This window comes from Canis lupus, chromosome 9 (genome assembly GCF_003254725.2).
Source record: "Canis lupus dingo isolate Sandy chromosome 9, ASM325472v2, whole genome shotgun sequence".
Lineage (NCBI taxonomy): Eukaryota > Metazoa > Chordata > Mammalia > Carnivora > Canidae > Canis > Canis lupus.
The window spans coordinates 14,621,670-14,649,660 of record NC_064251.1 but is presented as its reverse complement, the minus strand read 5'-3'; the positions used below and the strand labels follow the sequence as shown (position 1 = coordinate 14,649,660).

At 49.0% G+C, this 27,991-nt stretch overlaps 1 protein-coding gene across 7 annotated transcripts in view; it reads right to left on the bottom strand.

Moving 5' to 3' along the window:
• Positions 1–895: 895 nt before the first annotated feature.
• Positions 896–27,991, bottom strand: part of ERN1 (endoplasmic reticulum to nucleus signaling 1) — a 78,330-nt gene continuing 51,234 nt past the window's right edge. For all 7 annotated transcript variants that reach the window (XM_025436509.3, XM_049113967.1, XM_025436510.3 and 4 more), the window contains 17 exons: positions 25,562–25,684; positions 24,276–24,377; positions 23,157–23,418; positions 21,802–21,880; positions 20,818–20,983; positions 18,089–18,207; positions 14,842–15,033; positions 12,990–13,257; positions 12,157–12,247; positions 11,701–11,890; positions 10,815–10,914; positions 10,246–10,445; positions 9,628–9,775; positions 8,346–8,473; positions 6,557–6,680; positions 6,038–6,105; positions 896–5,481 (listed from right to left, as the gene is read on the bottom strand). In XM_025436509.3, coding sequence (XP_025292294.1) covers positions 5,269–5,481; positions 6,038–6,105; positions 6,557–6,680; positions 8,346–8,473; positions 9,628–9,775; positions 10,246–10,445; positions 10,815–10,914; positions 11,701–11,890; positions 12,157–12,247; positions 12,990–13,257; positions 14,842–15,033; positions 18,089–18,207; positions 20,818–20,983; positions 21,802–21,880; positions 23,157–23,418; positions 24,276–24,377; positions 25,562–25,684 — 2,573 coding nt within the window. In that variant the 3' untranslated portion in view covers positions 896–5,268. The remainder of the gene's footprint in view (positions 5,482–6,037; positions 6,106–6,556; positions 6,681–8,345; positions 8,474–9,627; positions 9,776–10,245; positions 10,446–10,814; positions 10,915–11,700; positions 11,891–12,156; positions 12,248–12,989; positions 13,258–14,841; positions 15,034–18,088; positions 18,208–20,817; positions 20,984–21,801; positions 21,881–23,156; positions 23,419–24,275; positions 24,378–25,561; positions 25,685–27,991) is intronic.

The window sequence follows — 27,991 nt, the reverse complement described above, 5'->3', positions numbered from 1 at the left end:
CACAGCCCTGGACGTGCCAGTGCTCGACTACCTGCTGGCCTCCCTCCTGCGGACCTGCACCTCTGTTCTCAGAGGCACTAAGGGTGCTGCTCTCTGTCCCCCTCCCTGGCCTGGGCCGGTTCAAAATGTGGCCCCTGCTCTGACTTAGCAGCTCTCTAGGGAACCCAAGAGCTGTTTCTTGCCAAGTGGCAAGAGGCAGCGAGCAGGCCTCTCAACGGCGTCCTGCAGCCCCTCGAGCTCCCTTGGGTTGGGGTGGGCCCAAGACACAGAGCTTCAGGGGTGGGGGCCCACAGTCCTCAGGGACGCTCCTGGTATCCTGCCGAGGCAGGGGCATGGGGTGGTGGCAGGCAGGGAGAGGGAGCCAGTCCCAGGGCTTTGTGAGTGCTCCCTTCCCGTGAGGCAAGAGAAGGAACCTCCTCTGCTCTTCCACCAGATGGAATGGGGGAAGGAAAGGAAGCAGCACACTGGCAGGATTCTAAATTCCAAGCAGACTGGCCTCTGGGCTCATTCCTCGGCGTGTGGATAGATGGATTATGTGTCCGACACACTCAGATCCTGGCCTTCCCAGCCCTGCGCTGGCCGAGTTACTGAAGTGGTTTTAACCCCTTCATGGGCTCCATGGTCCAGCATCCTCCTCACTGTCCCCCTCCCCAAACTCTGCTGGAGTCTCATTCTCACCATGGGGCATTTCAGTCCCAACCTGGCCAGCTTCCTGGAATTCAGCCCAAACCAATTCTTCTAAGGACTCTGGACAGTATTTCAAAGAACTTTATCCTGCAGCCACCAAGGAGGACATCCCAGCCCCTGGACAGGCAGCGCGTCCCTCCTACTCGTCCTCCTACAGCCAAGAAGACAGCTGGGAGTGACCCCTTGTCCTCAAGAAGACGAAGCCGACTTTCAGGTCTAAAACTATCTTTATTTGTGGTTGGCGCCACATAAGACGCCATCATCAATCAGCAGAATTATAAAACTGTACAGGAGGTACAAAAATAGGCTGTTTAACTTAGATAATTACCCTCACATCAAGCTTTAAAAATACACATAAAAATTGTACAATCTGGCAGTTTATAAAATATAAAGCTAAAAAGAGGATTGTAGGTTCACAGAGAGGATTCTATCACACAATTAACACATACCCATTAAACAACCGTCCACAGAGAAGACACAATGGCACAGAATTTGTTTTAAAAAAAAATCACTCAGAAATGAAAATTCTTACCCTGACCAAATTTTTCACCCTTTAATGATAAAACTACTGTGAGGCGTCCATCCTGTGGAAAAATCCAGTATAACTTTTCCTTTTCCAGTTTTAGAGTGGTCAGGGGTGTGTTGTCCAAAACAAATCTGATGTGCTTTAAAAGCCAAGTGCAATTATAACTGGATATATTTCAGAGTAAAAATTAAATAAATATAAATAGGTTAAATAAATAGATCATTGCAAAAAGAACACTACGTAAGGTCTGCATCTGAGAATGCTTCTTGTTGACTGGTAATGCTTTCTAGGTAAGTGGGGACACCCCCGTCACAGCTTTTGGGATACTGAAAAGGAACACTGTACCCACCAAAGACAGGGCGAGGTGAGTGGGCTGGGGACTTTGGCCGGAAGTGTAGGTTAAGGCTGCCCCCGTGGGAGGCTCATTGCAGATGTGTTGTGGTTGTCCAATGAATACAGAAAGGATTTACATGCTAATACAAGAAACTGGAACCAGGGTTACCCATGGGGAAATCAATGTTTCATAAAGAATACAAAGTATAGGATGGAGGGATATTTTGTTTTAAAAGATACTGGTCCAGCCTTGGAAGGCAGAACTGTGGCTCATCTGTACGGGACACTCAGTGACTTTCTTCCAGGAAAGGCCCAGTGCCAGGCCTAAGAGGGACTACTCCAGGATGGTGAACGAATCAGCAAGGAAAAGACACAGGGATATGTGAAGAAAAGGGATTTCGGAAACTAAATGAGCAGAGAGAAAGCTAAAGCGAATTCAAAGAGGCTCTTTACAGGTGTGCTGTGCTCCCTCTCCCAGCTCTTGTGGCACGGAAGGCAGAAGTAGAAGCGGCCTTCCTTCCTCGAGGACCTGGAGCCTGAGGATCCGATCACCAGAGCTGGAGAATGAGAGCGGACTCAGGAAACCCACACCTGGCCAGAGTCCACCTTCTAAAAGAGACAGCGGCCAAGAGGAGAAAGGCCTACAACCCAGAGGCCCCCCATTCTGGGAGAGGTCAGATCAGCAGCCAATTCATCTTGCACTGCCGTGAGAAAGAAACGCAACGGTAAACAAATCGCATTCACACAAACCCTACCAAAAGCGGATTCTGATCAAGACCTCTCCTGTAGAGTTGGTAGGAAGAGAATACTTTGCTGGCCCCACTAACCCGTGGATCTTCCACTACATGTTAACAGGTCAGAGTGAGTCTCACTGGCAAGAGCCTCGGCGGCTATGGCACGGAGAGGGGGGAGGAGAGTCCCTCTGCACCCGGGGTTTGAGGTCAGCCACTAGCTGATTAAGTGACTTACCACGGACACCAATGACTCCCCAAAGTGCAAGTGCTCTGAGGCCTTAGTGACGCGTGAGCTCTTGATAAACTGAAGTTTAAAAAGACTCCAGGAGCAACAAGAGAAACTCTGGCAGGTGTGCCAGAGGCAGATGCAACACAGGCTTCACCACAGGATTTAGTGACAGCTTCCCCGGGATTCCCAACAGACGTGGCCACATTCTGTTATAAAAATGACGATAGTGTACTTCTGAGAAGTCACACAGCCTTCCAGGAATCGTGCTAAAGATCAAACAGCTCCGCTGTGACAGGATGCCTGAGGCTGCAGAACCCTGTTCCAGCAAAGGACAGAGACACTTTATCACGGTGCTGAGCACAACAGGAAGCCCGAATTCTAGAGACTAGAATGAGATGTGAGAGACGCTGCCCGAGGTGTGCTCATGACAAGCGTCCACACGAGACCTCTTCAAACCACTCGAGGGACCGTGGAGGGACCAGGTTCCTAAAAGTAACAGAGAGAAGACCGATGGAGGATGGCTTCTCGTCGTCCCTGTCACCCTTACGGAAGCAGAGGTTTTGCCGGTCTCGGTCACCTCCGAGTCCCCAGCACCCGGGATCCCGCCTGGCTCACTCAGCGAGGACTCAAAATAAAATACATTGAGTACATGAGTTTGAGAAGGTGGGTGGTTAGAAACAAAGACGATAAGCAGCAAAGGAGTTAAAAACCAGTTGCCTGGCGACAAGCTGGGCCCAAACAGGGAGAGGACACAAGCCCCGGGCAGCCAGAAGTGACCTGGCAACCCTCCCAAGGACACCATTCAGCCGTGAGACCAAAGCAGCACAGAGCCGACAGCCCGGTCCACAGCTTATGGCACCTTCTCCACCTGACTGCCGGGGGTGGGGGGGGTGGTGGCCATCACCACTCAGGCCCAGCAGCAAAGTGACCGCAGGGCCATAGGGACAATGGTGCGGATGCATCAGAGAGGGGGAGGGCAGGCATCTGGCCATGTTCCTGAAAAACAGGCAGCGTAGCAGAAGACACCATGATGCCAGCCAAAAACCGCCAGGGTTCCAAGGTCTGCGTGAGGTAACGGATGAGGTTTAAAGATGTAGGATGATGTTAATTTAAGAGGAAAAAGTGACTTCAGGCATTCTGAAAGGAAGGGAACTGAATTCTCCAAAGACAGAAGGGGACCTTTGGACGAGTGGCCCACAGGCAAACCCACCACCGGAAAGCATCTCACAGAAGAAGCAACAGCGAGTCGAGTCGTGGGTCAGTCAGTAGCACCCCAACTCCTGAGCGGAGTCTCCGAGCTCACCAGCGCTGAGCGAGGCGCCGTGATCCACTCACCCGGCTGGACGAAGGACATGGGGGACATCTCTTTACACTGTACCCTGATCACATTTAACCGCTAAGGCTCTCGGTAGAGAAAAGACAGGAATTTTGGACTGAAACTAAAGCTAAAAATCATACTAATTTTAGCAAAAAAAAGATGGTAGTGACATAATTTAGGGAATATTACTTTGAAGTTGTTTAATGGATGTACATAGCCTTGCTATAACGTTTTACCCTCCAGCATCAGAGCGTGTTCTGAACGTGAACGCTCTTTCTGGAGGGGATGGAGACTTTTGGTATCACACAAAATAGAAACCGTATTATGTGTCTTGCCTTTATCTTCTTCACAAGTAAGCTCCAAGGTCAGCTTACTTATGCTAACGTAGCATTCTACAGTATGATCAAAATATAAAGTTATTAAAATCTGCCAAGAGAAACATAAAAGCCTGCCCACGAAGCAGGTGGTAACCCTGGTCTCAGCGCCCAAATACGCTGGCCTGTCTTGCTGGCTCCAGGGACAGAGGAGCTTCATTGCCCACTTGCTGGCCCGGGACTCTTCCAGGGTAGCTGTGTCCCATTTGGCCTGCTCCCCTCTGGTCCCCAGTAGGCCTGTTCCTGCCAGGTGCTGCTCTCCTTTATGGGGAACTTATTACTTCTTTCCCCAAATGCTCCTAAACATCCCCCAGAATCCACCAAAGGTCACCAAAGCACTGGGCTATACAGGCTCAGGACAGAGCATCCTCTTCATTTCTAAGAGATCTGCAGACACGGCCTCGTCTTCCAGTCTGTGTTGCTGACCTGCTCCAACGCTGCACCCCACACTCGAAACTCTCACTGCCCCGAAGGAACTCTGATTAGAGTGACCTGGGACTCTTGGGGCACGTTTGTGATGAGAGGCATCACCAATCCCCGGGAATCACCCCTCTGAACAACTTCCTTCTCCTCAGCACTCCTCGCCTCTGGAGCCCCACTTCAAGCAGAGGCTGCACCTGGTGCATCTCAGCTTAGCTGGTCGAGGAAAGATGTCCCACATGCAGGGAAAACTCGGGATTCCCTCCTTGCTCTTCCTCAACAGGCCCACAGGTGGATATCAAACAGGAAGTTTAAAAAAAAAAAAGGTGTAAGTCTGAAGCCAGTGAGTCCAGGAGAAGGTGGAGGATGCTTCTTTCGCTGCCTCTGGGATGGGCCCTCCTTGACTGAGGACCCGCCATGTAAAGCTTTCATGGCCAGCATCTTCTCAGCCCCCTACCGGTCAGAAGGGGTCATGGTTCCCACTTCCGGGGACGGCATCATCCCCTGCGGGCTGCAGGGCGGGCAGCTCAAGGCACTTGGTTTGGGAGCCTGGTTTCCCTGCGAAGCTGGGAGGCGTCAGGCTCAGACACATAGAGACCAGGCCCTCAGTGACAGCTGGGGCCACCAGAATGGAGGGCCATCCTGGCTCAAAGGGTGTCTGGAGTCACTGGAGGCCGAGTGTCCGGGGGCTCGTGGAAGTAGTAGGGCTGGAAGAGCCTCTCATGGCTGCAAGGCTCCATGGCCCGGTAGGTGTGGGAGAGCAGGTGGGGGAAGCGGGACGTGAAGTAGCGCACAAAGTCATCAGGGAGGGAGCCCAGTGTCTCCCGCACCTCCGCGGGGAGCTCCCGGTAGTGGTGCTTCTGTAAACACGGGGACACATAGACACAGAGGTTAGCAGGTGGAAAGCCCAGGGAACACTGGTAGAAGACCCTCCTACTATTCATGGGACGGAGGATGCTGGCTGGTTCTCTGTTGAGGAGAAAATGCTCACGTACCCAGCAGTGCGTCAGCCCACCTTACCTCCTTCCCCTCAGTCCGGTGGAGGCCTCAGAGCAGAGTTAGGCCCAGGGCTGGGGAGGCAGGAAGGAGCTTCCCTACCAGAGTGGCCCTACTGCTGGCCAGGCTTGGGGGACAGGGGGAAGGTTCCCATAAAGGGAGTTTATACGGTGCTGTATTAGGTAGGGACAGGGCCCATCCAAATCAGCAGAGACCACAAATGACACCAGCATCCAAGAGCCTGCTTCCCAGAGCAGAACTCCTCACCTCCACATCCCGGAAGAGAAAACTTGCCTAAGGGAATAAGTTGCCCCTGCAAGGTGCAAATTCTAGTATGAATGGAAGGATCCAGAGAGAATAGAAAGGAGGAAGGCAGCTGTACCCCTATGCCTGGGCCCACCAGGCATTCGTGCCCCTTACCTTGTTTCTCATGGCTCGGAGGAGGTCTCGAACGGAGCCGCCTTTATAGGTTCTGAATTTCCGCAAATCTAGGAAAAACACAAGGAATGCAACATAAGAAACACATTCCTAAAGAAGAAAACTCCTGGGACTCCTGGGTGCCAAGCGATCAGACTGAAACACAACATAACTGCACCAAACTTGTGGCTCACAGGAGTGGGTCCCCCAAAGTGAGCCTGAGGGCAGCACCAGTTTGAATTCCACCTTGTGGCTGCACCCACAGTCACGCATAACTACTAAGCACATGGCACCTGTCACTAACCTGTCATTTGAAGAGACAAAAATGAAACCCACATCAGCGTAATGGGGTGATTTGTGCCCGAACCCCAGAGAACACACCCACGAAAGCCTCAACTCTGTGAGGGGGAATTCAGAGCCCAAACGGCCTGAGCTACTACTTCCATGTTCACTTCTTAGAAATGGTTGCTGCTCCTGAAATGTTTCTGCCAAAGCGTACTGTCGGGGCTTTGGCGCGGTCACCTGTCTGCAGGGGGACGGTGATGTTCTCCCTCCAGTCCATCTTCACCACAGATCTCCCGCCCCGCTCCAGCTGCTTCACTATCGGGCCGTCCAGGGATTCCTTCTCTATTCGGTCGCTCACGTCCTGGGAGGGTGACACGGGAAGTGGATGATGGTCAATGTGTAGAGAACCAGAAGCTGGAGGAGTGACATGCCAAGTCACATAATGGTCACTGCCACATGAGCCTCCAGCCCAAGCTGAAGCCTGCCTTGGGACTGGCAGCGAACGTTCTGCCTCTGTCCCTCCTGATCCAGCAACCTCTCCCCTGGGAGCAGCCATGTCTATAGCTTGCTGGGGAGAGACCCACACAGACCATCTCCGTGACAGAGAGGGGTGTCACACCTCTCCATGAACCCTCATGCCTCCTCCACGTCTCACTCCATGCATACCTATCACATTCCACATGAGCCGTATATGCAATCTGTGTTCATCAATGAACCAACAACAACACAACAACACCACCAGCTCAATTTTGATTTGCATCTTGTGATTTTCTGTTTACCCAGGGAAATTGGACACGCTGAGATCCATAGCCAGTCATCACTTGTCATGCAAACAGAAAAGACAGATAAGCCCTCTTTTAGAGGAGGAAAGCTGCTGATAAGAGTGTGGGCTCTGGAGGCCCTGCCCAGGACTTGAACCCTGCTCCATGTCTGAGGGAGCACAAGTTCCAACAGCTGAGGAAATGGAGTGACAGGCCCCACACGTGTTAACACTGCACAGACTCACTGAGCACAGTCTTTTCTTTCTTTGATAAAGATGAAGCCAGATTGGCTGACTCTCAGACTTACAACTGCTAGAGGAAAGCCCTGGAGGGATTAGATCATCACCTTGGATACTCTGGGGACATACACTTCCACCACAAAGCCAGTACCGCTACTTGATATGGTGGGAAGTGGGTGTGTTCACAAGATACAGGACTTAGAGAAACTAAGAGTTTAAATCCCAACCCTTGGTGGGCTGGAAGTCCCTTTGTGTGAGCTTTATTCCTGTTCTACACCTTGTCATCATCAAAGGAACACGGCTAGTTTTCAGAAGTCCTTTGATTGAGGACACCTGACCTCAGAACTGTCATGTTATGACCCAAAACACAGCGACCAATCCTAATGCTACCCATGCCCACTGCTGCCATGGGAAATGACATGAAACCCTCCCCTGCCCCAACCATCCAAATACTTACCAAGCACCTGCCATGTGCCAGGCAGGCAATGACCCAGTGGAAACACAGCAATGAACTGAAAATCAGCTACTACCTGCCCTCAAGGAGCTTACATGCCGGAGGCTTCACCACAACCAAGGCTCTAGTCACACTCCAGAACAGTTTGAGGGTCACTCCTAAACTCAAGCTTCACTCCGACCTAGAGCCGGTAGGAAAAGCACTGCTCCTGTGTGCCTGCTTTTCAAAGCTGGTGTGTTGGGTAGGAGGTGTTCAGACGAGCTATGCTGAACTGATACCCGGGAGGGCTCTGAGAAACATGTTCCCTTTCCACAAAGCCACTGGCAGGCAATACCACTAAAGCCTTAAAACAGCCAAACTACTGATGGAGCTCATATCTACTGATCCTATGGTTTAACGTCTCAGAATCAACCTTAAGCAAAAAGAAATCTGGACAGAAATTGGGTAAAAGAGGATAGAAAGACTTCAATATGTCTTTTGTTATAATTTTTTAAATCTGGAAGAAGTCACATGAAGGCTTTAAAAACAAACAAACAAACAAACAAAAAAACCCAAAAAACCAAGAGAACTACCTGAAAGAACTGGAGCTGCTTTTCCAGGCTCCAGAAGAATGGATGTTTTAGCACATGCTTTGCAGAAGGGCGTTTCTGAGGATCCATTGCAATCATCTTCTCTATTAATTCCCGGGCAATGACATCTTCTACAAAGAAGGAAGATAAACAAGTAACTCACTATCACTGGCCTACGGTCACAATAACATACCCGAACCTTAACAGCACACGTGCCTTTTGATTTAAGGTTCTACTGACAGGAGCTTGTTGCAATAACATTAATTAAGAACTTGCACAGGGATGTCTGGGTGGCTCAGCGGTTGAATGCCTGCCTTCGGGTCAGGGTGTGATCCCAGAGTCCTGGGATCGAGTCCCACATTGGGCTCCCTGCATCTGCCTATGTCTGCCTCTCTCCCCGTCTCTCATGAATAAATAAAATATTAAAAAAAAAAAAAACTTGCACAAACTTCAGCTGATAATGGGTGTCCTCAAAGCACAGTCTTTGAAAAGGAGTAATTGGAAATATCCACTATCAGAGGCTCCAGTAACAATGCCTCCAGGTCTGGGCTGTGCTCTTAAAATGATACCCAGGTGGAGCACTGGTCAACATGGAGAGATATTCAATAGCATGTACTATTTAACTGCATGTTTTACAAAAGGATGCGTTCCCGTCTAATTGGATGATTAAAATAAGATGTACAAAGATACTCATAGCATCACTGTGTAATGGAATTGTAGGTCTTTATGCTAACCTATTTTTTCTACAGAGAATAAGGAAAATTAATCCATGAGTAAAAGAATACTTTTTTCTCTAAAGATTTTTATTTATTGGGAGAGAGAGAGAGAGAGAAAGAGAGAATGTGCATGTGTGCACTTGTGAGCAGAGGGAGGGAGAGAGGGAAAGGGAAAATCCTAAGCAGACTCCACACTGAATATGGAACCCAACAAGGAGCTCGATCTCATGATCCTGAAATCATGACCTGAGCTTACATCAAGAGTCAAATGCTTAAATGACTGAGCCACCCAGGTCCCCAAAGATCCCCCAAACCTTGCCCAGGTTACACAGGTAATTGGGTGACCTGAAGGAACCTCAGAGCTGCCTGGCTTTAGGAGAAGATGCTCCAAGGCAACCTACCCAACCTCCTACCAGCTTTAGAATGAGTCAGCAATTCACTGAGGCCCACAGGGCAAGCAGATGGAATGAAGGGCCTCTGGGGTCACAGAGCCAGCACCTCCCAGGCCACAGGGGCCACCTAGGCAGCTGGGGTAGCTGCTGCACCCTCCTGCCTTGCTGCCCGCTCACCGTGTTTCTCAGGATGTAAGCAGTCGAGGTTGTAGGCACCCAGGAGGATGTTGGCCTGCCGCTGCAGGGACTTGCCAAAAGGGTGGCTGCCCTCGGATATCACATAGTAAAAGACACAGCCCGCAGAGAAGATGTCCACTGTATAGGTCTGAAAAGAGATATAGGGTGTGAAAGGCCTTCTGGAGAATTCTCCCTCTCACTCAGCTATAGCAATGAGGATGGGAGTGTTGCTGCTGCTTCTCCCACCTTGAAAGGGTCTCGGGAGACCCAACTAGCATGCTGGAAGTGGCCAGAGCAGCATCAGCACCCTTCTAGGGCTGCGTGAGTTTTGGGTGCACAGCAGGGAACGTGGGCTCTAGAACTGAATGGCTGGGGCTGGAAGTGATGGGAAAAGCTGAGGGGAGCAATTACCCACATTTGTCCCTTTCATTCGTCTGAACGGGAGACTGTATGGAAAGTGCCAGCAGCATGCTGTTCATGTAGAAGCTCTTTGAAAAAGAAACGTCATTCTCCAGCTACAAGTGCCAAAGCCCCTAAGTCTTGAATTTGGAGGCTGTCACTCCTGAAGATGCATGGGGCTGGTCCTGAGGCTTTTCGAGGGCTGTGCCCAGTACTCACCGGGTTGTCCTTGCAGTCTTCACTCAGCATCTCTGGAGCGATCCAGCCTTCTGTGCCCGGGACTCCTGAGCGGCGGCTGAAACTGTGTCTGCCTACCGCCAGCTTCTTGCAGAGGCCGAAGTCAGAGATCATGGCCTTGATCCTGCCATGTGCGTTGGGCATGGAGAGGAGAATGTTGTGGGGCTTCAGGTCTCTGTGAACTAATGTAACACTCCAGATTAGCTCCACGTTTACCGTGAGTAATGTCAGGGAGTACACCCTTCTCAGACTCCCAGCAGACCTGCTGCCACCTCTAAGGGTTCTGGTCTGCGACTATAAAAGATTTCTCCTCACGTTCTTATTGTTAAAAGACCACCTAAAAACCCCACATGCATAGAGCAGTGAAAGAAAGATTCTCAGCAGGGGCAAGGACCACCCTAGCAGGTCAGCTACTGCTACTACCACCACTGTTGCTGCTGCTGCTGCCGCCGCCGCCGCCGCCGCCGCCGCCGCCGCCGCCGCCGCCGCCACCACCACCACCACCACCCCCCCAACCCCGGGGTGTAGCCTGGTAAAGGGAAGCTTCTCACCGATGTTGAGGGAGTGCAGATGGGCCAGACCAGAGGTGGTCTGCTGCAGCAAGGTGATGGGCTCCAGGCCGAGGTGGGCAAAGTCCTTCTGTTCCACGTACTGCAAGAGACACGATGGCCAGGTCATGCGCAAAGTGCTAAGGGATGGGCCCCTCTGCACACACAGCACTTTCTTTCAAGTGATTCAATTTTATTTAGAAAAGTCCTGCCTGCAGGTTTTTGCTTTAGTTAATGTTCGGGATTAGGTCAGCTCATTTTCTTTGATCCTATTTTAAGAAAGAGACAGGAAGTTTTACTGACAACATTCTCTGCCCAAATCTACATCTGCCACCAGACTTTCTCCTGAAGCCATAGGCTAGCTTAAATAAACACAAGTTCCAATAGACTAGTGTACAGTGATAAAGGGAAGAGGACAAGGAACTCAAGTCCATTGCAAGTGAAACCAGCTGATACCAAGATAGGTTGATGGTGAGCCTGGAAACAGAGCAAAAGGTGTTCACTGGATGATCTCAATGTGCTGACTCCTCAGCCAGTAACCTGCAAGCCCACACCAGCCCTGATTGGTGATGAGAACAACTGCAAACCCTTCCAGAACAAGGGGTTCCTGGAGGCAGAGGGAGAAGATACAAACTGCGAGCAAACACTGCCCCACCCAAGTAAAGCTGGGGTGCTAAAATGCTCTCCATTTTGATGGTTTGTGGTCAAATGGGCATGTGCCCCTGTCAAATGCACCACAGTGTTCATTTAAAGGAGTGCATTGTGTTGTAACTTCAATAAAGTGAATATGAAGAAGTAAAAGAGGAAGAAATTGCAGTCCCTCAAGCCACCATGGTTGGGAGGAGGGAGGCTGCAGTGGTGATGGCAGAGCTGCCTCTGGGGCACCCACCTCCTGCAGGGTGGCTGCACACAGCTCGATGGCAATGTACTGGAACTGCCGGTCCCTCTCTGTGCAGAAGTAACGAATCACATTGGGGTGCTCATCTGATTCTCGAAGCAGCTGGACTTCACGATCAGCGAAACTAAAACACTCGGGGAGGATCCTCTTGACGGCCACGTCGCGGTTGTCAAACATGCCCCTGAGGATGAGGATCAGGGGTTGGTTTGGAGAGGCAAGCCAAGCAGTAGATAGGAGACCCACAGACCCACAGTATTCCTCATCCTGTGACGCAGCTACCTTGTGAGCTTCACAGCCCTGACCAACCACCAGGCGGCTATCACTTCCTCCTCGGAGATAAACTCCTCCTTCTTGGTCACTGCACTCCTCTGGAGCCTGACATGCTACCTGTAAGCTGACAGGTACTCGGACAGGAGGGGAAGTTATAGAGCTCTCCAATCCACTCACCGGTACACAATTGTGCCCTCAGCTCCATGACCCAGCACGTCCTTGGGACAGAATGAAATTTTCCCAACTATCACCATGCTGGTTTCCTCATCTGGGACAAAACAGGAAGAAATTGTTTTAAACAAACATAACCTAAAACACTTTGAGGCTAGAATGGTGCCAGCTTCTTGAGCTCTGATTCAGATATGGGATCTTGCAGGCTGTCTGTTCCCAGCCCTTGGTTAGCAAGAGCCGGCGAGGTCTACTCCCCACTGACGCCCAGGGCCATGCCCCCACCTCCCTCCTGCTTTCTGCCCCCTGTTCCTGCCCCTGCATTACTGTCAGGAGATGGACTCTCCACAGATCCACCAGCGTTTTGCACCTGAAGCCTTCAGGGAGTGGCAATGGGTGTGCAATAGAGACTGGGGGGAGCCTCCAGGTTGAAACTAGGGCTCAGGTCTCTTGCAATAGCTCTGCATCCATCCCCTCAGAGTATCGCCTTGATAGCCAGTCTGAGCCAACCTCCCCGAGGAATGGGGATCGCCACCGGCAGCCCTCAGGAAGGTTCTCAAGCCAGATAGCCAGGACCTCTGGTCAGCAGCAACTGTCTGCTCTTACACAGCAAGATGGAGGGAGGGCAAGGTAGTCCCCAAAAGGCCCCCTGAAGGGGCAAGGCCCTGGGATGGCGTGGAAGTCCAGCTGTTGGAGAGGGAATTAGGTGAGAACACAGTGCACTCTCAGAAATGGCACCCCATAACCCCATTGAGACTCCCCGGGAGGACATGGAACTTTAAGGTCCTCAGGCCATATTCAAATGAAAGAGAAAACAACACCAAAACAGCAACTGGCTTTACCCTCATCGTCCTGTTCCAGAAAGGGGCTGCTGCCAGCCTTGGAGGCAGAGCCACTGGAGTGGAGGGAGTGGTTAGAGGCTCTGGGGGATGTGTTGGGGCTGCTGGTGCCTGAGCTCTCCGAGTACAGGCCGGACGAGTCCAAGAGCTCAGCATCCTGAGCCACATCTCCGGGTGGATGGAAGGGCAGCTGCTGCTGTTGCAGGAGCTGGATTTTCTCTAGTTCCTTCTGGAACTGCTGGTGCTGGAGCTGCTGCTGCTGATGCATGCTCTGGGAAGAGAAACGCACATCCAGACAAGTGCAGCCTGATCCCCGGGACACAGGCAGTCTGGCAGGAAGAGGCTCCCTATGGCAGAAGAAGCAGGTACCCTTTATGTGACCCCACAGGTGGGCCAAAACCAGTGAGAAGGCACAGGAGGCAGGAGGGTTCAGTGACTGGGGATCTTCTTGCCAGTTAGGATTTCCTAGGACAGCCCCTCCCTGTTGGAGGGGCCTGGCAGGGGCAAGAGGGAGGATGCTGCTGTAGGTGGAGGCTGGGCCAGATCAAGGTGGGTGAGGGGGTGGGGGGTGTCCATTCAATTATAAAATTCTGGGACTTTTATGAAGGTCTAGGAGTTGTTACAAAAATGAAACCAAACAGAGCACGGTAGATACAGGAAGACCTGGGGTTGCTCTCTATTATGGTTGTACACTTGATAGAGACTAGCAGAGAGATGGTCACCAATCCAGGCAGGAAGCAGCTGGGGCTCCCAGCCTCACAGCCAGAACACAGCTGAAACATGTGGTCTGGCCAAGGTCCCACTCCCCCCATTTCATCACGCTGCCTTCCCCACTCCCCTCTCATCTATTCTGGAAAATCTGTTCCATCATAATTTGAAGTAGTAGTGATCCACGATTATTACTACCTGTGTGTGGGAAAGGCCCTGAAGGGATGGGTTTGAAGCCAACAGCCCCTGGGACTCTTCTGGCTCTCGTGTACACCCCCACTCTCTCTCTCTGAACTTGAGTTCAAGTCCTGGAAATGCCATACACCTTGGAAAACCTTGAGTAATCTTGGGAAAGTTCTTTAACTTCCTAGAGCTTAGCTTCTTCATCTGTGGGTAGGGCACAGTAATAACAACCTCACAGAACTGTGTGAGGTAAAATATAAATATTTTTGTTATATATATATTTATAATCTATATACTTATAAATTATATATTTATCATACATAAATATAAAATATACATTTCATATAAGTATGTTTTATATATTTTTATATATATAAAACAACATAGGTGAACCCCTTCGCACAAATGGAAGGGTTTGTCATTCCCATTCCTGGATGGGACATGAGCTTTCTGGGCCTTAGTATTCTAAGGTGATGACATTTCAGTGCTCTGAGCAACCTGATGAAGGAATATTCTAGAATGTTTTATCCAACCAATAACCTATTCAACTATGTAATTTTAGCTCACTCATTTCCAACTAGAAAGTGGAAGGGATGCCACCTCTTTCACTCTAGCTGGTATCTCTAACAGGCAGTTTGTAAGGGAGGAAAGTAAACTGGATTTTCATTTATCATGCCTACTCTTAAAAAAAGGAAAAGACAGTCAACTATACAAAATGATCTGCAAAAGCAAGGTTTACAAATCAGCTTTTACAATCTGTTAACTCTAAGACCTAGGTAAAATATTGTCTTTTCCTGAGAAGTTAGTGTCTTTTTAATTATAATGTTTCTGAAGAAAAGCAAATACTGACTTTGAAACGTGAAAGGAAACGTATCTGCTTGTTTGCCATGTGTCTGGAGCTCACGGACATAAAGGTGACCAGCATGGAAGTTCAGAAGGGCAAAGGGAAAGGGCAGAGCTTTACCAAGGGGTAGGTGATGATGAAGGCCACCCAGCCAATGAGCAGGAAGGTGCTCAGGATGATGGTGGCTATGTCCTTGAGCACGGAGTCCACGGGGGCCTCAGCCTTGGCAGGGGCATGCTCGTACTTCTCTTCCACATCCTGTGACACGGTGGTAGGTGCATTTTCTGAAGTCTGGTCAACCAGGTTGATAACCTTGTATGGGACAGAGTGACTACGTCACTGCAAAATTTCTAGCCAGACATAAATGAGCCAAACAATCAACAGTAGCCATGGGTACCAGGAAAAGACCATACTTTAAAATGTATTGTTGTTTTTTTTAAAGCACATCAAAGATCACAAAGCCAAATAATCGTTGCCTTTATCAAAGTGATAGTCTCAAGAGGCCACGCTTTATTGCAGTGATGTTATCAGGACTCAAAAACAGTTCTAAGAGCAAAGTACTTTCAGAAGTGCCTTCAGATCCTATATGCTTTTGAAAATCCTCATTGAAGGCAAAGATTTCCCTCTTCGAGGGTAGACTTGATATTCGGGAAAACTCTGATAACACATCAGCGACAAAGTCTGGTGAAAATGTTGACAATTCCTTTAACAATACCATTTCATACTAAAAAGGAAAACCATGTGTGTGTACCCACATGTGGCTGAAGAGTAATAAAACAGCCTGCTGGGCAGCCCGGGTGGCTCAGCGGTTTAGCACCTGCCTTCGGCCCAGGGCCTGATCCTGGAGACCCAGGATCGAGTCCCGCATCAGGCTCCCTGCATGGGGCCTGCTTCTCCCTCTGCCTGTCTCTCTCTCTCTCTCTCTCTCTCTCTCTCTCTCTCTCTCTCTCTCTCTCCCCCTGTGTCTCTGAGTAATAAATAAAATAAAATCTTAAAAAAAATAAAAAAATAAAATAAATAAATAAAACAGCCTGCTTCTGTTCCTTGTAAACTTTCAGTGCAACTCCAAAAACCAAATCATTTTTTTCAGGTTTTCCACTGTTTTTCAGTTTCTGAAGAGCATCAGAATCTTTTGTTAAAGAAAATTTTAGTTGGAAGCCCAAAATTAAACCAGATAAAAGTGGGCTTTTCGGAGTTTCTAGGACTCCAAGAATAGTTTAGAAAAATGCATCAGTTGGTTCTCAGACATCTAGTGTCCTGGGAGTGCACCGTCACTGTGTGTCCAGGGAAGGAAACACACAGCCTTTGAACAAGTGCAAGACCTGGCATCCCCCACCACACACCCACCTTTCTGCCTGTCCCAGACTTCTGCCTACGACTCTCCTTTCCAGCTGCCCCACACCCACAGTGTATGGGGTGGGGGTGGCACGGCTTGCGGGAAGCAGGCAGCTGAGGAATGTCTGCTGAGCATGTGACCAGGAACAACACTTGGTTATATTCCCTTCAAATGTGTTTGTTAAAAAAGTTGTCTTCTTGCCATAAAAATGCACCTCAGAGTATTTTAATGGAGTCTTTAAAAACTCTGTTCTGGGATCGAGTCCCACGTCGGGCTCCCTGCATGGAGCCTGCTTCTCCCTCTGCCTGTGACTCTGCCTCTCTCTCTGTGTGTGTCTCTCATGAATATATAAATAAAATCTTTAAGACAAAACAAAACAAAACTTTGTTCAAGTTTGGATGATTATTAAAATCTTAACTGTGGGGCAGCCCGGTGGCTCAGTGGTTTAGCGCTGCCTTCAGCCCAGGGCGTGATCCTGGAGCCCCGGGATCGAGTCCCACGTCGGGCTCCCTGCATGGAGCCTGCTTCTCCCTCTGCCTGTGTCTCTGCCTCTATCTCTCTCTCTGTATCTCTTGTGAAAAATAAATAAAAACTTTAAAAAAATAAAGTCTTAACTGTGGCCATCTCTGGGCATTAGATTAAGGGTACTACTGTCTTATTTTTTTCTCTATACTTTTATTTTCTAAGGGTTCGACGGACATCCGATCGAGACCTTAAGATAGCAATGCTTTCCAAAATCGCTGCTTAGGACTCCATGGGCTTCTCCAATTGGCTCCCTCCAGAGACGACAGACAACTCAAGATATTTCACTCTAGAATCTTAAACAGCTATATGACTTTTCCTTTCCTCTCTCTTTGTATAAAATCTGAACCCTACAGAGAACTTGCCGTGCTTGCGGTCCCCGTATCAGGTAGCCCTTCTTGTCTTCCTCGGACCTTGCCCAGAGTCCAGGCCGCTTTCAGGCCTGGGTCCCCCATGGCAGGGCTGCAGGAGTTGCCAAGTCCAAATGGCCTCCGGACCCCCTCCCTACCCCACTGGCCATGCTGGAACCCCTTCCACAGAGCTACCCGCCTGCCTTCTCCACCAGCTCCATGTCACAGAAGGATGTCACCTCTGGGCATAGCAGTGGTCTCTCTGCCCTCTGGTTTCTGACTGGAACATCAGCAGATGGGGCAGGGGGAGGAAAACGAGGTCCGATTCTGTGGGGTTGCTGAGTATGTCAACTGAAGCTTCAGGCTCCTGGCCTGGAGTCCCTTTCCACTCCTGCCCACCCCCCTGTCCCATTTCAGGCTAAAGGATGCTAAGAGAACCCCTGGGGCTGTCCACATCTGTGTAAATAATCCCTTTATTAAACTCCCCTCCGATCATCTTAATCTGGGTGGTCCTTGTGTCCAGCTGAGACCCTGACTGGCACTCTGTCTCCCCAGGGCTGCAGGAAAGCGGCCCAGGTCAGAGGCTCATGCCAGCGACCATCTGGGTGGGCCTCTTTGCTGCCCAAGTCTCCTTTCTGTGGTCCCTGCCAGACCAAGCCTCTACCAGACCAAGTCGCCAAGCCGACTGCTTCTGAAGGGCCGCTCCTGGCTTCCTGAAGCTCCAGGTCTCCCACTTCCTCATTTCATCAACCATTTGTTCCACTTCCAGGTGTATGCAAACCTCACTAACATGGTTCTCCTGTAGCATGTGGTCCCAGTTCCCATTGCTCCCCACCTGGTGGCCTTGGCCCCCAGAGCTGCACATGCAGGATTAGTCCTTCCTCCAGGCCTTCATCTCTGCTGCTCTCTCCATCCCCCACCCTCTGGTGCCCTCTACCTCTCTCCCATCGGGCCAGCGCCCTCCCCTTCCATCCCTCAGCCTTCACTTCACTAGCGATTTGTCTTCCTCTCCACCAGGCCTTCACTGGGTGATGTTTGCTATGGATTCCTGAGCATTCCTCACCCTTCTGAGTCTACTGAAAACTCTTAAGGCAAGGGCAAATCCCATCCCCCCAACACCTGACAGGAGGAGCCAAGAACTGTTCATGTTCCCACTCACCTCCTCAAAGCTCTTCTTCTCTGAATCAGCAGGAATCACATTTTCCCGATGTTTGGGCAGGTTGTTGGGGAATCTCTCCAGCATCTTGGTAGATGCAGACAGGGGGGTTTCATGGTGTCCTGTGGAGGAAACAAACTTCCATGAGAACAGCTCTGTTTAGCTCTAATGTTAAGTGAATCCCATATTACTCAGAAGAGCCAGTTAACTCTCACGCTGTGCTATTGGCCCCCACAACACACTTTCCTTTTGAATCTCTCAGTGTGATTCGGGTCACATCCTATGAGCTTTCCACTGTTGTTGCAAATCTATCAGAGATTTTATGGTCTATATTTCCTAGACAAAAATAAACAAGAACTCGTCCGCGCTATGAACATTTCTTGATTTGGAAAACTCTTTTTCTTTTAGTCAGTTCTCTATCTACAAGATTGTTCTTTCAGGGAAACCTCATTCTGTTCTGAACCATTGCCAGTTTCCCCTTATGAGAACTGTGAGACATGCTTTGCTGGGAAGCAGGATGTCTTCATGTGGGATCTACCTGCTTCAGACCCTGCTATCAGACTTGCAGATGTGGCCCAGGGATCTGAATGGGAGTTTCTCTGGCTACCTCTGAGGCTAACAGGAAACCTTCACTCTAGAAGAAAATAGGTTATCTTTCCACATGCTACTTTGCACTGTAGTGCCCTCCTTGTCCCTGCCCCCAGGACCTGTTCTCAGGGTTTTGAGTCCTGCCTCCTCTGCAGGGACTTAGTAACAGACCACAATGGAAATGATTAGCCTGGATCCTTCTTTCTTCCTGTACCTCTGTTCAGAGACAGGGGTCTCCCATAGCTGGGCCTCTGGTACTATCATGCTGCACACTAAACCAACTGTTTTATAAGCATAATTATAAGATCCCAAAACATTTTTGTACAAACAGTGGCCAGTCTTAATGATTTATCTATTCTATCATCATTGTATCCAGGCTCCTGAATCAGGATCTCTGGGGGTCACACATGTGTGTTTGAGGAAGCTCCCAGGGGAAGCCAAAGTCACCCAGGTTAGGGCCACTGCTCTGGGGAAACCCAGAGACCACACCACTCAAGCTAAATGGACTCATTTTATTTTCAAGACCAATGTGGAAGTGGAGATATCCTTCATGTCTTCCACAAAAACCAAATCAAAGGACACGGTTGGAAATAAAAGAGCAGCTCATTTTACCTGTGGCCCGGAGTCTACGCAAAGATTGTCAAGTAGTTCCCCGGCCTTATTTAAAGATGACTAGCTTTGGAGTTCCTCCAAAAGGCTTCAGAAGGTGGATGGTTCCCTAATGACTTCTTCATACTCTGTTGAGCTTCTCAGTTTTCTTACTTGGACAACCTTTCCATTTTAAAAGGATACCATTTTGTGACCTAGCCATGAAGACCTTTTTTCCATATTTTTTATAGTCTTATGTACATACTTCCTTAGTTCCCAATAATTTTTTCACTTCCTAGCCACCTTCGTTGGTGCATAAAACCATGTGACCTTGTGCTTTTAACAGCCTCCATTCATCTGCTACTTTCCTCCTCACACTGGTCCACTCCTACATGCTCTTGAAACTAGTTCTGGCCACCATAAAGGGGGGAGGATTAGAATTCATTTTGTTATCTCCTTTGTCCATTATTTGGTAGAAATTATAACCAGAAGAAAAATGGCTACAAGGAGTCACGAAGAACAAAGAACAAGACCTGGACAACCATAAAGGGACTGATCAGGACTCCAGTATACTCAGGTTCTTGTCTGCAATACCCCGATACCCACTATGGGGCTGATGCTGAGGGCCTCCTGGGCCCACACTCTTCTTCCCAGTTGTTCCACATCCTCTCCCCTCCCCATGCCTCCAGTGCTGCCCTCTCTGCCCTGTCCCCCTCAGCACCTAGCACCCACTCGCCTCCTGTCCCCCTCACAAGGCTGCAACCCCACGTCTCACCACCTCTAAGGCTGGGTTGGGGACAGCAGAACAGAGGGGATATGGGGCAAAAGGAAGGCAAGTCAAATTCGAGAAAACCGCCCTGCTCTAATTCCTTGGGACACTTGCCAGAGACACAGCTCCTCTCCTGTGACTCTGCCTTCATTGGTCACACTCACTGTCTTTGAGTGTCATCTCAGCTTCTCTCTGTAGCTGACAGGACCCCCAATCCATTCCGAGGGCCACTGGCAAGGGCAGCAAAAACAGAAGAGAAAGGAAGAGGAGATCCCTCCTCCCATACACACAGCGGGGACCTGTGCCATGCTCCCTGATCCAAGACCAGCCTTGACCTCTTCACAGCCCTTTATCCCTCCTGGGTCTCCAACCCTCTCCCCTCCCCCGGGCCAACTCCCAGGGAATTCTTCTGTAGGAATTACTCCAGTTTCCTGTAAGTGGAATAACATGGGTGTCTACCTCACAAGGGGCCACTGGCAGAAATGAGGCAATGGGTTCTACTCAGGCCTGGCACATAGCAGCCGGCCAGTGGGCCAGATAACTGCACAAAGGTTACGTCAGTCAGTAACTGGGTTTTAGAACATTAAATGATTTTTGAGAGCTGACTTGGTAACACAGCTACCCTGTTTATCTTCCTTGGGAGTAAAAAACGTTCCCAGGTCAGAAAGACTATCTTGGACCTGAGGGAGCACAAGGCCGAGTTGACCACGGTAACTAATAAGCCCTGGCCTTTGCCCACCAGGGGGCAGCACGTTGCAGCCTGAACCCAGGAGAAATGCACTCTTACCTATGAGAAGCCAGTAGTTCCTCAAGTAGTTGAGCTTGTTCTTCCCTTTGAGCCCAGGGTCAAACTTTAGGTCGGTGCTGGGCGTGATCACACATTCCCCTTTATCTCCAATGGTGACCCCGTCGGTCTGGGGGCCTTCCAGCAAAGGCAGAGTGCTGCCTCGGGGCTATGAATAAAGAACTGGTGTGAGGTCTGGGGCAGCCCTCAGAAACAAGCAAGGGAAGTGATTTCTGGTGTGGGGCTGGTCCAGGGCAAGACACAAAGGCCCTCAGAAGGCAGAAGCTCCTCCCTGAACACGTGACAATGTTGTGCTGACATCTTTATCGTGGACAGCTTCTTAAATTCTTATATCTGGGAACTGGGAAGAACGTGTGTGGAAATCTCAGAGGCCACTGTGAGAAGTAGAGGTAAGTGAAGGAACCCAGTCTATACGCTGACCCAGATGGAACAATCTCCAGCCAGGAGCCCGGTGCTGACTCAGCACTTTAAAGAGGCTAGTGAGGTCTGAGGAGGCCTTGAGAGGTTACAAAAGGATGGATTTGAGCAGAGAAAAGAAAGGAAGGGAGAACATTTGAAGCATGAGGCATAGCCTGAACCAAGGTGAAGAAAGGCAAACAGGAATCTTCCAGAATCAGGGAGAAGATGGACTGTACAACTCCCAGAGATCCGAGTAGTGTGGTAGAGGGCCTTGAGGGCCTGGACTGAAGAGGGCATGAACACCAGCTTAGGCAGTTTAGACTTCAATATGAAAGCAAAGTGGAATGACCCTAGGCTTAGGAAGCTGCTCTTGTCATGCAACTTTCCTCAAGAAGTAGAATGTGGTATGGGCAGAAACTGAGGCTATGGGCAGTTTCTGAGGCTAAGACCTGTGTCTTGCATTCTTTACCAACGGGATGTTCAAATATAATTCACATTCTTTGCTAAAATGGAACAGGAGTGCTTGGGGAGGAGGCTGCACCTGTGAGCCCCCCATAGAAGACTTACCACCACGGCGACCCCCTCGTGAACCATAGAGGGGGAGGCATACAGGCTAGTAGAGTATTTCCCAACATACAGGGTGGGCCTAGGAGACAAGCAGAAACACGCATTCCATTTAATTTCTGCATTCCACAAAAGGCACCTTTCTGAAGAGAAGTATCCCAGCCCCAAATGCCATGCTAAGAATAACCAGATTAACCCCTAGCACCCCGAGCAGTGGGATGTGAAGGCAGGGCTACCATCCTGGGAAGCTGGGCTGCAGGCCCCAGCTGTCACTCACTGCCTACAGAGGTGTGCACAAGTCACCTAACTGCAAGCCTTGGTTTCCTCATCTGCCAAAGGGCAGGGCTACACTAGAGCATCCCCATGACGGCCTGCAGAAAGAACCATGTGCCGTGATAATCCAGGAAGGACTGAATGCTTGCAACCCCTGCAAAGCTGCTAAGATGGCCCTGGCCACAACATGCTCTGACAACTGAGCTGCCATTCTGTCTCATGATTCTTAGGGAGTCTAGAGGCTCTACAGAAGCCCTAAGAAATAGTCAACTGCTCTCATGTGGAGGACCACAACAAAAGGATACACAAAAAGTTCCAAACTGGGTGAGACTTCTGTTTCCTCAGCTGGTGGTCTGTCCCTGCCAGGAGCATCAAGGTGGGTGGGTGGGGGAACGGGAGGGTTTGGCTTTGTCTGTGGGGTCAGTGTGAAAATGTGGGGGCTGCACCTCCAGACCCTTGTGATTACCGTCAAGAGCGGGTTTGGGATTGGTCATCCACTAAGTTCTTGAAACCTCTCTCAACAGATACCTCATGTATGAAAGGTATCATACACCTTAGAGAGCACTGTCACAGTCTCATCTGCTCCCTCTGCAGTGCTGTAAAGTGGGAAACAGGGATTCAGCAAGGCCAAGGGACCAAGTTATAGTTTGGGAACAGGTGGGGATGGCGAATACAAGACTGCTGAGTCTCAGACAATACATGCAGTAACCTTCTTTCCCTAATTTTGGAAATGAATATAACTTATAATAAAAATTTGGGAAATACAGAAAGTTAAAAAGTAACTCTATTGCTATACTCCCGCCAGATCTATCCAAATTGTACTGTGGTTATGTATCGGCAGTCTCTTTCTTACCCCTGTCCATAATTTTACTTAATATTCAAGAATTCTGAAGTCAGGGGATGTCCCAGTTCTTATACGTATTGAGAGCTTTCTGACTGAGCCAGTCCTGGCCCTTCCTATACCTCATGGCTTCAAAGATGTGTGCCCTGAGCCCTAGAGTCCTGTGTACGGTATGCCACGCTGCAGCAGGACCAGGGTATTTGGGTCACAGCTGCCCTCTTCTGCCCCGGGTTCCTTGACTCACGTCAGCTTGCTCTTGGCCTCCGTCTCCTTGGGGAATGGGTACTTCCATTTGGTGATGCGGCCCACCTCCCCAGACATGAAGGTCAGATAGCGCAGGGTTTCCACGGCGACGTTGATGTGCATCACCTTCTTCAGACCCTCCCGCTGCCAGACATAGAAGGCCACCACAGGAGAAGCATAGTTTTGGATCCACAAGACATCACCAGATTCACTGTCCACCGTCACCACCAGCCCATCACCATTGGACACAAAGTGGGACATCTCTGTACAGATCAAATAAACAAAGCATGTGGTCTCACCCCGTCTTGTGACCACATCCTCTCCTAGCAGGTTGCAATCACTCAGCTAGAAGTAACAAGGCTTCTGGAGTATTCTCAGATACTCCTGACAATTTCATTTGTTTCCAAAGAACCTGTGTAGGCTCTACAACATCAAGGCAGTGAGAGCTGCCGGCTTTATAAACACAAGATAGGGTTGCTCTGTGGAAGGCAATCTACTTGGTGAGATTCTTCAGCACTCTATGTGATTAGTAAGAGTCAATAGTAAGAAGGAGGAAAGTGCCAGTGGAGAGGACTAGGATCCTGATATTTTATAGCTATCATTTCAAACCAATTGATCCAGTTGAAAGTCAAAGTGGACCACTGACACTGCCCACGTCTGCCCACAGAAGAGACTTCTGTCCGACTTTCAGGTGTCATTGTTCAGACAGCAAAACTGGCTTTCAGTTTTCATTTGACTTGGGGGAATGTTTATGAGAGACGTGAACTAGGGGATGAGTCACATTTAAGGGGTGGGTTGTTCATGTCACAGATGATACTTAATTCTGCCTCCCATGGGCTTTTGGTACATCCCCCTGTGACACAAAGGGACTCAATAAGACACATCTGTCCTCCTCCCAGGCTAAACTCCCCACCCACTTTACTAAAGTTCCCCTCCACCCTTCTCACCCAGGTCCCTGCCTTCAATGCTGACTGTCCAAGTATGTACTACAAATCCTTAGAAAGTCCAGAAGCTTGTGGCCAGGAGTGTCTTAAAAGAAAATCTAGCATTTTGGAGTGATCACTTCCTCACAGGTCACAAATACCTAGCCACCCTGGTGGAGCTGCCCAGGAGCACTTACTGTAGTCCCCGTCGTCCTCAGGCAGCGAGGCTGCATAGTCGAAGTAGGTGGCATTCCACCGGAGCTCCCGGGTTTTGGTGTCGTACATGGTGATGGTGTACTCTGGAGAACACATACCAGCCTGTTACCTGGAGGGGCCACAGCACCTGCTGAGGTGCTGACCTTAACTACATTGCAAAAATCCCTTCTACATTGTGTGTAAAATGTCTAGGCCATCCATGTGGAAAGAGAAAGGCCACGTGGACGAGAACTAAAGTCCCAGACACAGGAGTGAAGCTGGCCGACAGCATGTGGAGCAAGGCCCAGCCACTCACACTGTGCCCTTGAACTCATGACTCACAGAATCAATATCACGGTGTTTATTTATTTATTTTATTGCACATCACTATTTTATTTTTTTGGTCACAGTTTCTTACAACCACCTATGTTATGGGGTGGTCTACTGTGTAGCCATAAATAGCTGATATTAGAAATCAGTACCTAGAAATGGGATAAGGACACTACAAAAAACTGAAACATGTGGCACTGGCTGGGACAAGGTGGCGGGGGAGGGGCTGGCAGGTTGGCGTGGAGACCAAAGGAGCAGTAAGGAAACTGCTCCTGGAAGTTGAAGACGGGGTTGCCCAGGTTTATACAGTGGTGACACTATTAGTAAGACTACTGTTTGCAGTAACTTGGAAAAGCACAAGAAAGCACCTAAGGGACTTGCAGATCTGGCTGAGATCTCCAGGCAGAATGCAGAAAGCACCAAGGAGTCTCTCTTAACTGCATATGATATAATGCAAGACAGATACGCTGAAGACGACACTGTTCAGTTTCCAAGCTGAATACAGAGAAAAATATGGAGGCACCAGGACCGGCATTCCAGCTGGGAAAGAGTCTCACTATAAAAAAAAAACGGCCTCAGGATCAAGATTAAATCAAGGCAACAAGGTGCATACCTGGTGGAGAGAGACCCACTACCTAACGTCTTTAAAAATGGCACTGCTTATTCTGGGAACTGGAAAAGGTTTAAGTCCGGGAAATAGAGCCAAAGAGGCAGAAGAGACAGTGGCTGCATCATGAAGGCTTTGCAGGCTGTAGTGTTTTGGGCTAATCCCTCAGGCAATGGGGAGCCATTGTGGGGTCTTCTAAAGGGGAATGACATGGTAAAAATCTGTGTTTGAAGGAGACAGCTCTGGCCATCTTCTAGAGAATGAAGCCCGGAGGAAGAGATCCAGAAGGTGCTACTTCAGGTCTTTTTTGGGAAATACGCAGGTTGAACACAACAGAAGCTTCCTTCTTACCTGTTCGCCCAAGATACAGCAGAGAGGTTGATGGGCAGAGACTGTCTGCAAAGGCCGATGACAAAGTCTGCTGCTTCTCCCCGGTCAGAAGGTCAATAACATACCAAATGTCCTGCTTTTTACCTGAAAGGTCACAAGGACACACTGGTTTACACTCACCCCATATGGGGGGGAGAAAGTATCTCTACCAAACTAGCAGGCCAAGATATTTTCTGTGCTGGGAGGCCTGGAGTCCTCCTGATGTTGAAGACATTTCTATGATGCTCTGAGGGTGACAAGGTGAATGCTACTGTGGAGATAATAAAACTTCTGGGGCTGCTGGGTCTTATAATAACTTAATAACCTAATGATGGTTTAAAAATGTCTTCAAGCATAATAACCTAATAAAACTCAGATTTCACTGCTTTGATTAATGACCTTAAATATGAAGACCTGGCCTCTGAAGGGTAATCCTTTTCCCACAGATGAGGATCTATATAAATATGGAAATGCACCCAGGGGTTCATCTCTCTGGTAACCATCATTCATAGATCTCCACACCCCTACTAATGAGCCCACATGTAAAGAGGATCTATAGCTACTGTTTGTAACTCTGACTGGTTGGTATCTGGGACTGAGTAGCAAAGCTGGTTGCAATCTGGTGCTAATGAGGCCAAACTTATCTCAGTCCCTGACCCCAGTCAGTAAGTTATTCCCTGGCCACACACTACACCCCTATATCTCAGTCAGCTAGATTAAAAGGTATGAACGAACAGGTGGACAGCATAGCCAAACAACATTACTGGGAAAACTTAAAGCATGTGCATCTACAGTACATACACCAGAGCAACTGGCTAATGATGGGTCAGCAGCATGGGCCTCCCACCTGAAAGTCAACACATTCACCATAAGGTATGTATGTCTGTTTTGTAAGGCAACACGTCTGGTCACTTGTATCTTCCTAACTTATTGGCCAAGAGTCCTATGTCAAGGGACTCTTGGAAGCAGAGTACAGAGATGTTGGGAAGATCACAGCGCATCAGAATTTCCAGAGCTACACTTAGTTCTAACAGATATAACATATATGCCTAGTCTACATATGTGAAACTTGTCCGTGGATGACAACTTTCTGTTCTCAATGACAAAATCTTAATATGAAAAAGATCTGCAGAAAGAGTGAAAATATCACCAAATAGCTCTGTCCATGATCCCTTTCCATATGATAGGACACCCTTCTGGTTACTTCGAGGGCTACTACAGTCTGAATAATTCGGCTACCTCTTAAAGGATGGACTGGGCAATTGCCAGTTTTAAATATGTTTAATGAACGCACTTAAGAGGTCACCACACAAAGATGATAAAAAAACACACTATCCTAAATGCATCATAAGTGATGAACCTCTGGCAAAAGCTAAAAGCCCAGACAGCCCAGACTGTCACAACAGTGACACAGACAGTCGGAAGATGGCCAGGATTGGGGAGCCTGGGCAGCTCAGCTGGTTAAGTATCTGCCTTCAGGTCAGGTCATGATCCCAGGGTCCTGGAGTTGAGCCTACATTGGGCTCCCTGCTCAGTGGAGAATCTGCTTCTCCCTCTGCCCCACTCTGCACTTGTGCTCTCCCTCTCTCAAATAAATAAATAAAATCTTAAAAAAAAAAAGTCAGGTAGGCCTGGAGCATGGCCCAAGGGAGAGAGAGAAAAAGCCTGTATTGATCACTTCCTTTGAATCCCGAGGCTTCCTCATGCGGAAGGTGTGGAAGAAAGCAATAGCCTCTGTGTCCCAGGCAAAAACTTAAAATCCAGCCTGTACTTGAGGCCCCAAAATACATATAAAGCTCCCGAGGCATGAATAGGCAATAACCACTTTCAGTTCCTCAGAAGGAAAGCTGCTATGTAAATACAGGATATTATTACTACTATGATTTCAAGATAAACACAGCTCTCCTTTGTATTACAAATGCATTTTTATTGACATTTTGGCAGCAAACACAGTAAAAGAAAAGCAGGTGATCTGATGCTTTCAAAGAGGTGACCCCATAGGTATGAAGGCGGCTTATCTAGCCAAGCTGTTAAGTGCTGTTTTATCCAATATTCTGATAGCAGGAAATACTATGAAAGTCCTATAATTAATAGGCAGAACCTGGCTTCCCTTTCTTGGCTCAGACTATTGTGTTCACTTTAAATTTCATCCAACTGCTTCTGGGTATGTTGCAATCTTTAAATCACAGGGGTAAGTCAACACAGCAACTAAAAGTTTTTAAATGAGTAACCATATTAATGGTGTCAAGTCTGCTCCCAAGGGGGGCGGGGGGCTTTCTTAATTGGTCAGCTGATCCTGGCGTGAAGAAGCATAATCAAGGCAAGAAAGACCTTTCTCAGAAGGGTTGGTGGGGAGTCACTGCACACCTCTCTCTCCGACGTGCCACTTTCCCAGATTCTGGGACTCCTTTC